The sequence below is a fragment of the Engystomops pustulosus genome, chromosome 5 (genome assembly GCF_040894005.1).
Source record: "Engystomops pustulosus chromosome 5, aEngPut4.maternal, whole genome shotgun sequence".
In the NCBI taxonomy this organism is placed as follows: Eukaryota; Metazoa; Chordata; class Amphibia; order Anura; family Leptodactylidae; genus Engystomops; species Engystomops pustulosus.
The window spans coordinates 116,939,478-116,954,114 of record NC_092415.1 but is presented as its reverse complement, the minus strand read 5'-3'; the positions used below and the strand labels follow the sequence as shown (position 1 = coordinate 116,954,114).

The window sequence follows — 14,637 nt, the reverse complement described above, 5'->3', positions numbered from 1 at the left end:
GTCTGACAACTTCTATTCTTAGTAAACCCATGCTGGCTGTCACTTATTATACTATTTGATGTCACCTACTCGAGTATATAGTCTTTTAATCTTTTCCCCACAATGGTAGTTAAGCTTACAGGCCTGTAATCACCTGGCAAAGATCTAGAGTCCTTTTTATATATTGGCACCACATTTGCCCTGCGCCAGTCACTTGGCACCACACCAGACATTAAGGAATCCCTGAAGATTTTAGGCAGCGGTACAGCAATAACAGAACTGAGTTCTTTAAGAACTCTGGGGTATAACCCATCTGCTGCAGGAGCCTTGTACACATTGATTTTATTGATCTTAGATTGGATAATGTCTACATTCAGCCAGTCTAGTATATGACAGGATGTATAACCCGCACTGGAACCACCCATGCCAGAAGTTCTTTCTTCTATCATATAAACGGCGTAGAAAACCATTACGTATCTCTGCCTTCTCTTGGTCTCCACTTATAGATGCCCCATTTTCGGTATAAAGGGGTCCAACCTGCTCTGACTAATTTTTGTTTGCATTGATATACTTAAAAAATTTCTTGGGATTTGTTTGCTATCTTTAGCCACCAGTATTTGATCCCAGTCTATATCCTGTAGTGCAGCCCTCAATTTCTAAAAATTTCTAAAATTCTAAATTTTCCCACCTGTTTATGCTTTTTACAATTTAAGAGGAAAGCTGCACTATAAACTTATCCAGCTGAAAGTGCCCTGACCCCAATTTATATTTGGAAAGTTATATTCCCATTTTCACTACTTTCCTCTCCTGTGCAGCCCGATCCATATGTTTATATAGGCGACCCTCTATTTCCTAACAGATGTTGCCCTGACTTTCCAAAAGAGTGTAAACCCTTGAATATTAACACTCCAATCATGCTATGTGTCACGGGTGCTCCAGCGATCTCTGTCTCCGATCACGGGCACACCCATGCACCTCAGTGTCCCTCCGGAGCTCCGCTCTGCTCACCTCCCCTGGCTCCAGCGATGTCCTCTCCTGCTCCCGCGGCTCGGTGTGCGCGTCCCTGTCTCCTAGGGTGCGCGCCCGCCAGCTCGCTCAGATTTAAAGGGCCAGCGTGTCGGCAATTGGCGCTGGCCTGCTATAAGTTTCTCTATAAGTCTCTTCCTGTGACCCTTGCCGGATCTTCAAGTCTTCCCCATGAAGAGAAAGCTCTCCTGTGATTCCTGCGTTCCTGTGATTCCTGCGTTCCTGTGATTCCTGCGTTCCTGTGATTCCTGCGTGCCAGTCCGTTCCTGTGGTCCTGTGTGCCAGTCCGTTCCTGTGGTCCTGTGTGCCAGTCCGTCCCTTGTGGTCCTGTGTTCCTGTGTGCCAGCTCCTGCAATTCCTGGTGTTTCTTCCTGTGCTATTCTCTTCCCGTCACTCCTTATACAGACTGTCTCCTGTATTACTACCTTGGCAGCCACCGCAGGCTAGTCACACCTGTGGAACGACCCGGCATCCCGCCGCAGCAAGTCCATCCCGCTTTGCGGCGGGCTCTGAGCCATGCATTTAATTCCCTGAGCTCCCGGTGTCTGCTCTGTGTAGCGCATGGCACAGGTAGAATTCCAGAGAATACTAACTTGGAGGTTATTCCCTTAAGCTTTGAACCTAATTCTTTAAAACTATTCTTCAGGCTGCTCCACCTACCATCTATTCTGTCATTGGTACCAACCTGGACCATAACAGCTGGGTCGCCCCCAGCCCCTCCCAGTAAGTTTTCGACCCTTTCCACAACATGCCAAACCCTGGCACCAGGGAGACAGCAAACCATTCGGTTGAGGCGGTCTTGGCAACAAATTATTCTATCCGTCTTCCTGATTATAGAGTCCCCTACATCCACTAGCTGCCTTGGATTACCTGCACTCCCATCCACCCTCCCATTCATCCAGCCATGCTCTCTCTAATCACTATATATGTATATTCAGCAGCCCTAACAAGCAGCCCTAATTACTAGCCATAATCACAATATATATTTAGCCGCTTTAATCACTAGCTCCAATCACTATATATTGTCACGGGTGCTCCTCTCCGCTGCTTTCAGCCCCCGGTGTTCCACTCACCTCCCCAGAATGATGACTCTGGCAGCGCGTCCCGCCTCCTAGGGCGCAAGCGCGGCAGTTTCGAGAAATTTAAAGGGCCAGCGCGCCGATAATTGCCGCTGGCTGGCCAGCCATACTGCTTAAATTCCAGCCCCTTCCTGTGTCCCCTGCCGTATCTTTTTGCCTCACAGCCTTAGAGGAAGGTCCATAGTGATTATCCTGCGTTCCTGTGCCTCCTGCGTTCCTGTTTCTCCTGTGTTACTGTGTCTCCTGTGTTACTGTGTACCCTGCGTTACTGTGTTTCCTGCGTTACTGTGTCTCCTGCGTTCCTGTGATATCAGAGCCCCTCCATGTTCCTGTGTTACCAGAGTTCCTCTGTGTTGCTGTGTCCAGTATGCTTGTGTTCCCATACCCATCTGCCTGGACCTCCTGTTGCTGACCCCGGATTGGACTTGACGTTGCATCTCTGCCGCCTACCTCACCCTGTGCCTCTTCCTGACCCCGAGACTGTCTCCTGCTAAGGTACCTCAACCTCGACTGCCACTTCGGGCTAGTTGCACCTGTGGAACGACCTGGTTGTACCCTGCCGCAACAAGTCCAACCTGCTTTGCGGCGGGCTCTGGTGAAGACCAGGTGCCACTTAGACTTCGGTCCCAGGTGTCGGCTAGTACCACCTCCTGCGGTGGTCCAGTGGAATCACGCATCTTGAATCCTGACAGTAAGATCAGGCCATGGATCCCACTGAGGATCCGCTACCTGAAATGGCTGATGTTAAAACCTTAGTGGAACAGCAATTCAACAGATCTTCGCACAAGGACAGCAACTTGCACAACTCACTACCACCTTGCAGCAGTTGGTGGCTACCCAACACCTGCTTCCATTTCCTGCAGTAACTCCTATTTCTACAGCTGCATCATCTACTGCTGAGCCCAGGCTGCATCTATCCATGCCCTCCAAATATGATGGTGAGGCGAATTTGTGCAGGGGCTTCGTTACTCAGTGCTCCCTATTGATGAAGCTGATGCCTTCACAGTTTGCCACAGAACGGGCTATGGTGGCGTTCGTGATGAGCCTTCTCTCCCGGAATGCCCTGGCATGGGCTTTTCCCCTCTGGGACAGAAAGGACCTGGTTACAGCTGACATCACCTCCTTCTTTGCTGAGTTCTGGTCTGTCTTTGAGGAACCTGCATCAAGCAGCTGAGACCACACTCCTGTACCTACATCAAGGAGACAGTTCTGTACCATAGCTTCTGAGCTGGATTGGAATGTGGCAGCCTTGCTTGCAACTTTTTAAAAGGGAATGTCGGGTGAGATTAAAGACGCCCTGTCTGCACGGGATCTTCCGTCTAAACTGAGTGATCTAATCTCTCTGGCCACTCAGATAGACATCCGGTTTACTGAGCCCACTAAGGAGCAATGTCTGGAACTAGTCAGAACCCGTCGTCTGCCCTGTCTAGCTCCAGTCTTCCAAAGACCGCTACAGCAACCCGCCGCAACAGTTTCAGAGGAACCGATGCAAGTGGACAGAGCACGGCTGTCTCCTCAGGAACGTTCCAGGCGACTTCGGGAGAACCCCTGTCTCTTTTGTGCCAGCCCGGAACACTTTCTTCAGTTCTGTCCACTCCGTCCCCAGCATCCGGGAAAACGCACGCACCAAGGGGCCTTGAGAGAAGTGTTCCTAGGTGAGCACAAAGCTTCTTCACGTCTCAACATTCCTGTCATACTCATCTCCAGGATATGTATACCGTTTCCAGCCTCTGCCATCCTCTCAGTACCGTCTTCCTGTGGTCCGTCTCGAGAAGCCACTGGTCATCTCATCAGTCAGTGGGCAGATTTTCCAAGACCCGATTCGGTACCGCACAGAACCCTTATGCCTTCAAGTAGGGGTTTTGCACAAACAGAGACTTTTCTTTTACGTACTATTCCGATGCACCTCTTCAGTTCTCCTGGGATTTCCATGGTTGTAGCGCCACGCACCTTTGCTTGATTGGCAAACGTGTGAAGTTCTCCACTGGGGACCAGAATGCCACGTTCATGCTGTCTGGAACTGCCTTGTCACTTCTGAAGTCCTCCAAGCCTCTGGTGGGTTTCCCTGCTCTGTATGTGAACTTTGCAGATGTCTTTTCAGAGAAGCAAGCTGAGACTCTGCTACCACACCGACCTTATGAATGTCCAATTGACTTGATGCCTGGTGCATTTCCTCCACGGGGTCAAGTGTATCCACTATATGTTCCCGAAACTGTGACCATGATGGCTTATGTGAAGGAGAACCCTCAGAAGGGCTTTTTTTAAGCAAGACCTTGTCCCCCGCCAAAGCGGGACTCTTTTTCGTTGGCCAAAAAGGATGGTTTTCTGCATCCCTGCATTGATTACCGTGGTCTCAATAAGGTCACGGTGAAAAAACGCTACCCACTACCCCTGATCACAGAACTGTTTGATCGTCTTCGTGGTTCCAAGGTTTTCATTAAGTTGGACCTGTGAAGGGCATACAACCTCATCCACATACGGGAAGGTGATGAATGGAAGATTTCCTTCAATACTCGAGATGGCCACTGTGAGCACCTTGTTATGTCCTTTGGACTCTGCAATACATCAGGGGTGTTTCAGGAGTTTGTCAACAACATATTCAGGGACTTGCTTTATACCTGTGTCATGGTCTATCTAGACAACATCCTGATGTTCTCTGCAGACATTGGGGCAGATTTATCAAGCTGTCTGAATGTCAGAATATTTCTAGTTGCCCATGGCAACCAATCACAGCTCAGCTTTCATTTTACCAGTGCTCATGAATACTTTAAAGGGAAGCTGTGATTGGTTGCCATGGGCAACTAGAAATATTCTGACTTTCAGACAGCTTGATAAATTTGCCCCATTGAGTCCCATAGAGTCCATGTATGGCAAGTTCTCATGTACTTATGGGCCAGTTGCTTGTATGCCGAGCCCGGGAAGTGCCAGTTCCATCAGAGGAGTTTCCCTAGGCTTTATTATCTTGGACAAGGGACTGCAGATTGATCCTGCAAAGTTTTCTGCAGTAATTCAGTGGCCACGGCCAGTGGGGCATCGAGCTATCCAGAGATTCCTGGGCTATGCTAATTACTACCAGCAATTTATTCCTCATTTCTCCACTCTGGTGTCTCCCATTGTGGCACTGAACAAGAAGAATGCCAATCCTTAGCTATGGCCTCCTGCGGCTGAAGAAGCTTTCACTAAGCTGAAGTCTGCCTTTTCGTGTGGTCGCATTATCACCTGGCCTGATACTGAGAAACCGTTCCTGCTAGAGGTCGATGCCTCATACTTTGGTGCGGGAGCCGTTCTCACCCATAAGGGGCCCAAAGGCCAAACGCTCACCTGTGGGTTCTTCTCCAAGACCTTTTCTGCTGTGGAAATTAACTACTTTATTGGTGATTGGGAGCTTCTGGCTATTAACCCCTAGGCGCACCAGGACGTTATAGTACGTCCCCGGGGCTAGATGCTTAGCGCACGGGGACGTTCTATAACGTCCTGCTTCTGGCACCGGCTCACGAACGGAGCCGGTACCAGAAGCATCGGCTGTCAGCTGTCTAGTACAGCTGACAGCCTGCGCTAACACCCGCGATCGGAGCCGGGTGTTTGCGCTGTGGATCGGATCCCCCGTGCCGCTTACCGGGGGATCCGATCCACTTCTGGGCAGCTCCGAGGACTGGCATGTGCCCCGGAGCTGCCCGGTTTCCATGGCAGTCAGACCCCTTCCGGGTCTGACTGTAAACTGTCTGAGCATGCGCAAGCTTGCTCAGACAGTTTACACTGCTCTACAATAAAATAGTGTTGTAGAGCAGTGTATTGGACTTAAACCAGTGATCAGAGCATCACTGGTTTAAGTTCAAGTATGTATAAGTAAAAATATGCAAAAACACTTAACACTACACATTATAATTAATAAAAAATAAATACATAAAAATATAAGCCCCTAAAATGTCACTTTCCCATAAAAACACTTAATAAAGTATAAAAAACACAAAAACACAAAAAACCCCGCATATTTGGTATTGCCGCGTCCGTAACAATCTGTATAATAAAACAGAATCGTTACTGGACCCGCACGGTACACGCCGTAGAAAAAACCCCGCAAAAACGTTCCGAAAAAAGATAATTTTTAATTAATACCCTATAAAAAATGCTCTAAAAAGTAATTTAAAAAATGTTATGCACTCCAAAATAAGCCCACTAAAAAGAACAACTCTTCTCGCAAAAAATAAGCCCCTAACTAGATTTGTCAGCCGAAAAATAAAAAAGTTATGCATATGAAAAGATGATGATGCTAAAATGAACAAGATTTTCTCCAAATTGGTTTTTATTCAGTACTGTCCTGCCCCCACTTCACGTACCCCCGGGGTCTATGCGGAGCTCGACAGGCAGTTAAACGCCTTCCTACAGTTCAACAAATGAGACTGGTTCAAAGTCCGTAGCTTTATTAAACTGATGTAGGATTAGGGTGAAACTGAAGAAAAACAGGAATGTACAATCTATTAGAATAGTACAATAATATAACAGGAGCATGTTACATACATTACATTAGCATATAACAGGAAACGAGCTGATACATATACAGTTTGGGACCAAACATGGCCGACCATGAGGTTGGGCCCATGTGTGCAATTACAGTGCAATTACAGATCTATACATTACACTTCATATAAGAGACTTTATACAGAGTGGTCCTATAAGTGCTAGTAGCTATAGATTCTTATAGACAGTCTCCTTACCGGCTATACTACAACAAGGGTTAAGATGGTTGAATATAGGTCTTCTCTCTGTGTAGACATGAAGGGAACTGCCCTTCTCCTACCCACAATCCTTTGTAGCTGCTAGTGGGTGGGGAAAACAGAATGTAAGTAGTTATTAACTTTGGCCATTAGATGGCGCCAGCAATAAACATCTGTTACATAATGGACAAATTAAGAACATCATTTAACCTGCATAACATTTGCCAGTGGGCAGCACACTCCCCGCCTGGCGTCAATCGATGCCACCATAAGAGTCCTCAGATGACAGCAATAAGATTAGTTCAGTTACTGGTCTGAAGAACATTTTGGTTTCATTCTGATCATGGACCTTGACTTCAACTTTGCGGACGTTCCCATCCTCCCCTGGGAAACTTTTAGTAACAAGAGCTAAAGGCCACGCGTTTCTGTGTGACTGGCAGTCTTTCATCAGCACAACATCACCGACTTTGAGGTTGGGTTTAGTTTTCTGCCATTTATTTCTTGGTTGTAGTGTGGAGATGTATTGCTTTTTCCACTTATCCCAAAAGGTATTGGCAAGACTTTGTACTTGCCTCCATTGGCATTTATAGAGATCTTTGGTAGTAAATTCTCCAGCTGGAGAACAGGTTGTCTTAGTCTTCTGAGTAAGCAACATTGCAGGGGTAAGTATCATCGGATCATCAGGATCGCTGGTAACTGGAATTAGTGGTCTGGCATTAATGATGGCTGATACTTCTGCCATGAAAGTAGTTAGGCACTCATGGGTTAGTCTGGCCATACCCACTTGTAAGAAGATAGAGTCCAGAATTCTACGGGCTATGCCTATCATTCTCTCCCAAGCTCCACCCATATGGGAGGAATGTGGCGGATTGAAAGTCCAAGTGCAACCCTGTTCACTTAGGTATCTGTTTACACTGACAGTATCCAGGTTTGTAGGAATCTGTAACTCTTTGGCTGCTCCCACAAAATTGGTGCCTCTGTCAGAGCGAATGTGTTTCACAGGCCCCCTAATGGCTATAAAGCGTCTAAGAGCATTTATGAAGCTTGAGGTGTCCATTGATTCAATTACTTCTATGTGCACGGCCCGGACAGACATACAGGTGAACAAGACTGCCCAGCGCTTACTGTTTGCTTGACCTCCTCTGGTTTGTCGGGTAACCACAAACCATGGACCAAATACATCAAGCCCGACATTAGTGAAAGGAGGTTCTGTACTCAGTCTGTCAGATGGAAGATTGGCCATCTTCTGTGTTTTGAAAATACCCCGAAGTTTGCGGCATGTGATACATTTGAAAATGAACTTGCTAATACATCTTTTTGCTCCAACAATCCACAGTCCAGCAGCTCGTAAAGCCCCTTCTGTGAACAACCGACCCTGATGTTTTACCTGTTCATGGTAATGTCTGACAAGCAAATAGGAAATGTGATGATGCCCAGGAATTAATATCGGATGTTTTCCTTCAAAGTCTATTTTTGCTTCCTTGAGGCGGCCTCCAACCCTTAATAGGCCATCTGCATCAATGAAGGGATCAAGTTTCTTTAAGATACTATCTTTAGGAATAGGTCTGTGATTAATGATACTGTCAATTTCTTTAGCATAAACTTCATGTTGGACAGTCCGAATGATTACATTCTTTGACTGATCTAGTTCAGTCACTGCATGAACATTTTTGCAGAGGTGCCAGCCTTTACACTCCTTAACATTAGCAAGCTTGGTATTTTTGAAAGAACGAGCTATGTGGGTTAAGAGAGTGATGGCACGAACAAGTGATTTCCAGGTTGAGAACCTGCTGAATCGGTGAGACTTAAGGTAATTGTCTGAAGTCACTGTGTGTAGTGTCGACACCTTGGGACGGATTTCTGCATCCTTGTCAGCATCCACAAGTTCAAATGTTTTAAGATCCGTAGTGCCGTGTTCTGAGCTGTATAGAAAGGCAGGACCTGTAAACCATGTAGTGTCTTTAAGGCGGTTGGCAGCAACAGATCTAGTTGCTTGGTCTGCAGGATTTTGATCAGTAGGAACAAAATTCCACTGTTTTGGCAAAGTTGACCTCCTGATTCGTAGAACCCTGTTGTTGACATACACGTAGAAGCGTCGACTTTCATTGTAGATATATCCCAAGACTACCTTGCTGTCTGTGTAAAACACAGCATCTTTGATCTCCAAATGCATCTCTGTTGCGATCATCTCAGCTAGCTCAACTGCTAATACTGCAGCACAAAGTTCTAGTCTCGGTATAGTGTGCTCAGGGAGTGGTGCAAGTTTTGCTTTGCCCATGACGAATCCTATATGACATTGTCCTTTAATGTCTACTGTTTTAAGATAGGCCACAGCAGCAATGGCTTTGATAGAAGCATCAGAAAACACATAAAGTCTTTGTAGCTGAACCTCTGTAGATGGTACAGGGGCATATGAGCGTGCAACATGTATATGAGAGAGATTTGTTAGAGAATCCTTCCACTCTACCCACAGTGCTTTCTTTTCATTGGGAAGTTGTTCATCCCAGTTAGAGGCATCATGAGTCAAATCTCTAAGTATTGCCTTACCTTGGATGGTAACAGGAGCTGCAAACCCTAAAGGATCATACAAGCTGTTTATAGCAGATAGTACTCCTCTCCGAGTAAAGGGTTTCTCTTCCTCGCTGACTTGGAAGGTAAAGGTGTCAGACTTTAAGTCCCAGAGCAGTCCAAGACTACGTTGCATTGGAAAAGTGTCAGTACTTAAGTCCTTTAAGTCATTGCTGTAATCATGAGAGGGAAATGCTTCCATCAATTTTTTGCTGTTGGAGGCAATTTTATGGAGTCTCAGGTTTGAATTAGCAAGCATTTCTTGAGCTCTCTTAAGAAGACTGATTGCAGACTCATTTGTAGGTAGCGATTTTAAACAGTCATCCACATAAAAGTCCTTTTTGACAAACTGTGTAACGTCTGAACCATATTCTTTCTCACCCTCCCTGGCTGAATGTTTAAGTCCATATATAGCCACTGATGGGGAAGGGCTGTTACCAAAAATGTGCACACGCATGCGATACTCGATGGGTTCTTCCAAGGGGTTGTTGTCCTTGAACCAAAAGAACCTAAGGAAATTTCGGTGTTCCTCTTTAACAAGAAAGCAGTGGAACATTTGTTGGATGTCAGCCATAAATGCAACAGAGTCTCTGCGAAATCTGAGAAGCACTCCAAGGAGTCGGTTGTTGAGGTCTGGACCTGGCAGTAGGACATCATTTAAGGAAACACCCTCAAATTTGGCGCTAGAGTCGAATACTACTCTTATCTGTCCTGGTTTCTTTGGGTGGTAAACTCCAAAAATAGGTAGATACCAGCATTCCTCTGAATCCTTTAAGGTTGGAGCTATCTCTGCATGGGAGTTCTCAAATACTCTTTCCATAAATGTAAAGAAGTGGTCTTTCATATCAGGCTTTTTCTGAAGATTCCGTCTAAGGGAAGCAAAGCGTTTATAAACTTGTTCTCGATTGTTAGGCAAACACTGCCTTTTGGGTCTGAAGGGAAGAGGTGCTATCCAGCTATTTGATTCGTCTTTAACTATTCCTTGCTCCATTATTTTTAAGAACAGTCTATCCTCAAAGGACATTGCCAGTTGATTGTCTTCCTTTGTTCTCTGGAAGACTGTGCATCCTAAGTGGTCATGGTCACTAGTACAAGTATGGTTGTCACAAAGGTTGCTAGTGATATGACAGGGTAGAGGAATGCTGTGTGGAAGCTCTTTTATGAAGATGTTACTCTAACATGGTTGAAAGAGAGAAGGGCGTCCATTCTCTAATGTGCTGGTAAGCATGTTGTTCACCGAAGTGGGTCTGTGCACACCACCTATACAAACATCGCCTACAATCACCCACCCTAGGTCAAGTTTCTGGGCAAATGGAGCATTGTGAGGACCATTAATTTGATGTCTAGGCTTGTGAACTTGCAAGATATCTCTTCCAAGGAGCAGAATTATCTGAGCTTGAGGATCTAACTTTGGTATGAGATGAGCTATATGCTTCAAATGGGGTTGGTGTTTTGCAACATCTGGTGTAGGGATTTCAGACCTGTTATCAGGGATCTGGTTACACTCGATTATGGTTGGTAAAGTCAGGCAGGTGCGACCATCTATAGACTCTATTGTGTACCCAGTAGCTCTTCTCCCCGCCGTCTCAACAGTGCCTGCACAAGTCTTTAGGGAGTAGGGAGAGCTGGGTCCCTTAATATTGAAAATGTCAAAGAAAGTAGATCTAGCCAGAGATTTATTACTTTGGTCATCAAGAATGGCATATACTTTGAAGGCTTTGTCTTTGCAGCCCGTTGGGTAAACTCTGACAAGACAGATTTTTGAGCAGGACCTGCCACCTACAAGTCCTTTGCAGACCTCAGTGCATTGAGAAGTAACATCTGGTGTCTCTGTTTCAGTATTTCCCTCCTCTCCACCTTGTTCCTGGCCACTTTCTATATGAGATGAGGCCCACGGTGGTGGCCCAGGGTGTAAAGCTGAGTTGTGATCTGTGCTGTCACATTCTGTACATTTAACACTGACCTTACAGTCCTTTGCGAAGTGTGATGTTGCTAAGCAGCACTTGTAGCAGATTTTGTTGTCCCTGAGGAAAGCTTTGCGGTCCTCCATGGACTTCTCTCTGAAGCCTCTGCATTTCAGTAGGGAATGTGGCTTCTTGTGCAGGGGACACTGCTTACTTGGGTCCGTGGATCTTCCATCCTGGTGAGAGGAGCTTGAAGGCCTGTAAGAATTACTTTTAGAAGAAACATTAGTTTTGTGAACTGCTACCGGAGTTTTATGTTGTTTAAGACCAGATGGAGTGGCACAGGATAGAGTAAAATCGAAACTGGGATCATTTCTGATTTTTGCTTGCTGAGTAATAAATTCCACAAATACACTGAAGGGTGGAAACTGTACATCATGGATTTCCTTGTACTTGAAACCATGATTGACCCACTTTTCTTGTAGGTTGTGAGGAAGTTTTTGCACTATAGGGTTGACACCCCTGGCTGTGTCAAGAAATGCAAGTCCCATTAAATCTCCTTCTGCTTTGGCAACCTGTAGTTCAGTTAACAGATCACTTAGTTCCCTAAGTTTTTGGTAGCCCTTACTAGCTATTCTAGGGAAGTCATCAATTCTTTTGAATAATGAATTTTCTATAACCTCTGCTGAGCCATAACACTCATCGAGTCTATCCCAGATCATCTTTAAACCTGTTTCTGGATAGTTTATGTTAATGGCTCTGATCCTCTTGGCATGCTCAGCAGATTCATCTCCAAGCCATTTCACCAGTAGATCTAGCTCTTCCCTAGAAGACAAGTCTAAGTCTCTTATAAGACTCTGGAATGAGGATCGCCAAGCCCTATAGTTCTCAGGGCGATCATTGAACTTTACAAGTCCTTTGGTGACAAGCTCACGTCGAGCAAAGAACTTAGCAAAGTCTATTGTGGCTTGGTTTGTGCTGAGACAGTTTGGCAAATGGTTGCCTTGGTGAGAGTGTGGTGTGTAGCCATACCTGTCAGAAGTCTCTTCTTTAGGTTTCACCGTGCCACACTGTCTGGGAGTGTAGTAACTTCCTGGACGCTGGGATGAAGCTTGGGTTCTCTGGTAGGCAAGGAAGTTGACTTGAGCCGTAGCATTCTCTTGCTTGCAGAACTGTGGTCTGAGGTCCGCTTCTTGACATAAAATATGATGCCTTGGACTTGACTCGCAGTTGGTAACCTTTGTTTCATGTGTAGTCTGAGGATTACACACAGGATGTTGAAGGACATATTCTGAAGTGCGTTCTAGTGTATCCTGGGGTTCTTGTTCCAGATCAGGCATGCTACTGTGTCTGCTGGGCTCGCTGTGAGAGAACGCGGCTGCCTCTAAGATTTCTGCTTCCGCCATGGCAGCTGCTGCTTCCCTCTCAATTGTCAGCTTCTCAAGTGTTGCTTCCAAGCGCGCCCTTTCTAAGTCCAGAGAAGCCTGTTCTTGTGCTTGTCGTGCCCTCTCTGCTTCTAAGGAGGCTTGTTGTCGTGCCCTCTCTGCTTCTAAGGAGGCTTGTTGTAATTTCAACTGCATCTCTTGTTCAGCAAAGGTAGCCCGTGTCCTCGCTGCTTCCGCTTTTGCGCGGGCGATGGCGGCTGCATTGCTCGTGGTAGATGCTTTTGAGGAACTGGCCCGTGATCTTGTCTTGATAGAAGACGCTTGGCTTTGTGACATGCTTTGACCGTTTAGAGATTGCTGTGTTGCCTGTTTGCAGGTGACTGCGTAGACAGTAGCAGACTTCTGTGTAGTCTAAATCTTTCCCGCTTGTTTCAAGCAGCCGTTTCACTGTCCTGCCCCCACTTCACGTACCCCCGGGGTCTATGCGGAGCTCGACAGGCAGTTAAACGCCTTCCTACAGTTCAACAAATGAGACTGGTTCAAAGTCCGTAGCTTTATTAAACTGATGTAGGATTAGGGTGAAACTGAAGAAAAACAGGAATGTACAATCTATTAGAATAGTACAATAATATAACAGGAGCATGTTACATACATTACATTAGCATATAACAGGAAACGAGCTGATACATATACAGTTTGGGACCAAACATGGCCGACCATGAGGTTGGGCCCATGTGTGCAATTACAGTGCAATTACAGATCTATACATTACACTTCATATAAGAGACTTTATACAGAGTGGTCCTATAAGTGCTAGTAGCTATAGATTCTTATAGACAGTCTCCTTACCGGCTATACTACAACAAGGGTTAAGATGGTTGAATATAGGTCTTCTCTCTGTGTAGACATGAAGGGAACTGCCCTTCTCCTACCCACAATCCTTTGTAGCTGCTAGTGGGTGGGGAAAACAGAATGTAAGTAGTTATTAACTTTGGCCATTAGATGGCGCCAGCAATAAACATCTGTTACATAATGGACAAATTAAGAACATCATTTAACCTGCATAACATTTGCCAGTGGGCAGCACAAGTACAATTGAATAAAATACACAAAACCCCCACATATTTGGTATCCCTGCGTCCGTAACAATCTGCATAATAAAACAGAATCGTTATTAGATCCGCAAAGTTAACCCCGTAAAAAACAAAACAAAAAAAAGCTCCAGAAAAAAGATCATTTTCAATTAATACCCTATAAAAATGCTCTAAAAAGGGATTTAAAAAATGTTATGCACTCTAAAATAAGACCACTAAAAAGAACAATCCTTCTCGCAAAAAATAAGCCCTTAAACAGATTTGTGAGGCGAAAAATAAAAAAGTTATGCATATGAAAGACGGTGATGCTAAAAGTAACAACATTTTTGCCAAATTACTTTTTATGCACTAAAAATGGGAAAAAAATAAAAAAATCTATATAAATGAGGTCTTTTTGTAATCGTGGCGACCCATAGAATAAAAATAATATACTATTTTTATGGTATGGTAAACAGCCAAAAAAAAAAACCCATAAAAATCTTCCTGAAAAGTGATGATTTTCATTTCCTCCACCAACAAAGAGTTAATAAAATCTCACCAATTAGCCTATAGATTCCCCCAAATTACGTACCAGAAAAGTGCATCTCATGTGGCAAAAGAAATAAGCCCCTATAGGTCCACATTAAAAAAAGAAAAAAATTATAGCCTGTACAATGTGACATCGCAAATCTGATCTGGATGGCGCCTCCTTCCCTTCTATCCCCGGCCGTGCGCCCATACAGCAGGTTACCACCACATATAGAGTATCCGTGTACTCGGGAGAGATTGGGTAACAAACTTTGTGGAGCCTTTATTCATTTAATCCATTGTAAATGTTTAATTTTCCACCCAAAATGAGTGTATTGTGAAAAAATATTACAATTTGCAGACTGCACCTCCATTTTGTT

At 45.1% G+C, this 14,637-nt stretch overlaps 2 protein-coding genes across 2 annotated transcripts; both read right to left on the bottom strand.

Moving 5' to 3' along the window:
- Nucleotides 1–6,381: 6,381 nt before the first annotated feature.
- Nucleotides 6,382–10,391, bottom strand: LOC140133161 (uncharacterized). Its single transcript, XM_072152925.1, has 2 exons — nucleotides 6,800–10,391; nucleotides 6,382–6,534 (listed from the first exon to the last, which is right to left on the bottom strand). Exon 1 carries the CDS (start codon nucleotides 10,389–10,391, stop codon nucleotides 7,053–7,055), a length of 3,339 nt encoding a protein of 1,112 aa, XP_072009026.1. The 3' UTR covers nucleotides 6,382–6,534; nucleotides 6,800–7,052.
- Nucleotides 10,392–10,533: 142 nt separating this feature from the next.
- Nucleotides 10,534–13,680, bottom strand: LOC140133162 (uncharacterized). The gene is made up of 2 exons (XM_072152926.1): nucleotides 13,506–13,680; nucleotides 10,534–13,240 (listed from the first exon to the last, which is right to left on the bottom strand). Exon 2 carries the CDS (start codon nucleotides 12,990–12,992, stop codon nucleotides 10,542–10,544), a length of 2,451 nt encoding a protein of 816 aa, XP_072009027.1. The 5' UTR covers nucleotides 12,993–13,240; nucleotides 13,506–13,680; the 3' UTR covers nucleotides 10,534–10,541.
- Between the last annotated feature and the right edge of the window lie 957 nt (nucleotides 13,681–14,637).

Coding starts and splice junctions, on each gene's coding strand:
- LOC140133161 (XM_072152925.1), bottom strand. CDS start 10,391: ATGTCCTTTGAGGATAGACTGTTCTTAAAAATAATGGAGCAAGGAATA.
- LOC140133162 (XM_072152926.1), bottom strand. CDS start 12,992: ATGTCACAAAGCCAAGCGTCTTCTATCAAGACAAGATCACGGGCCAGT.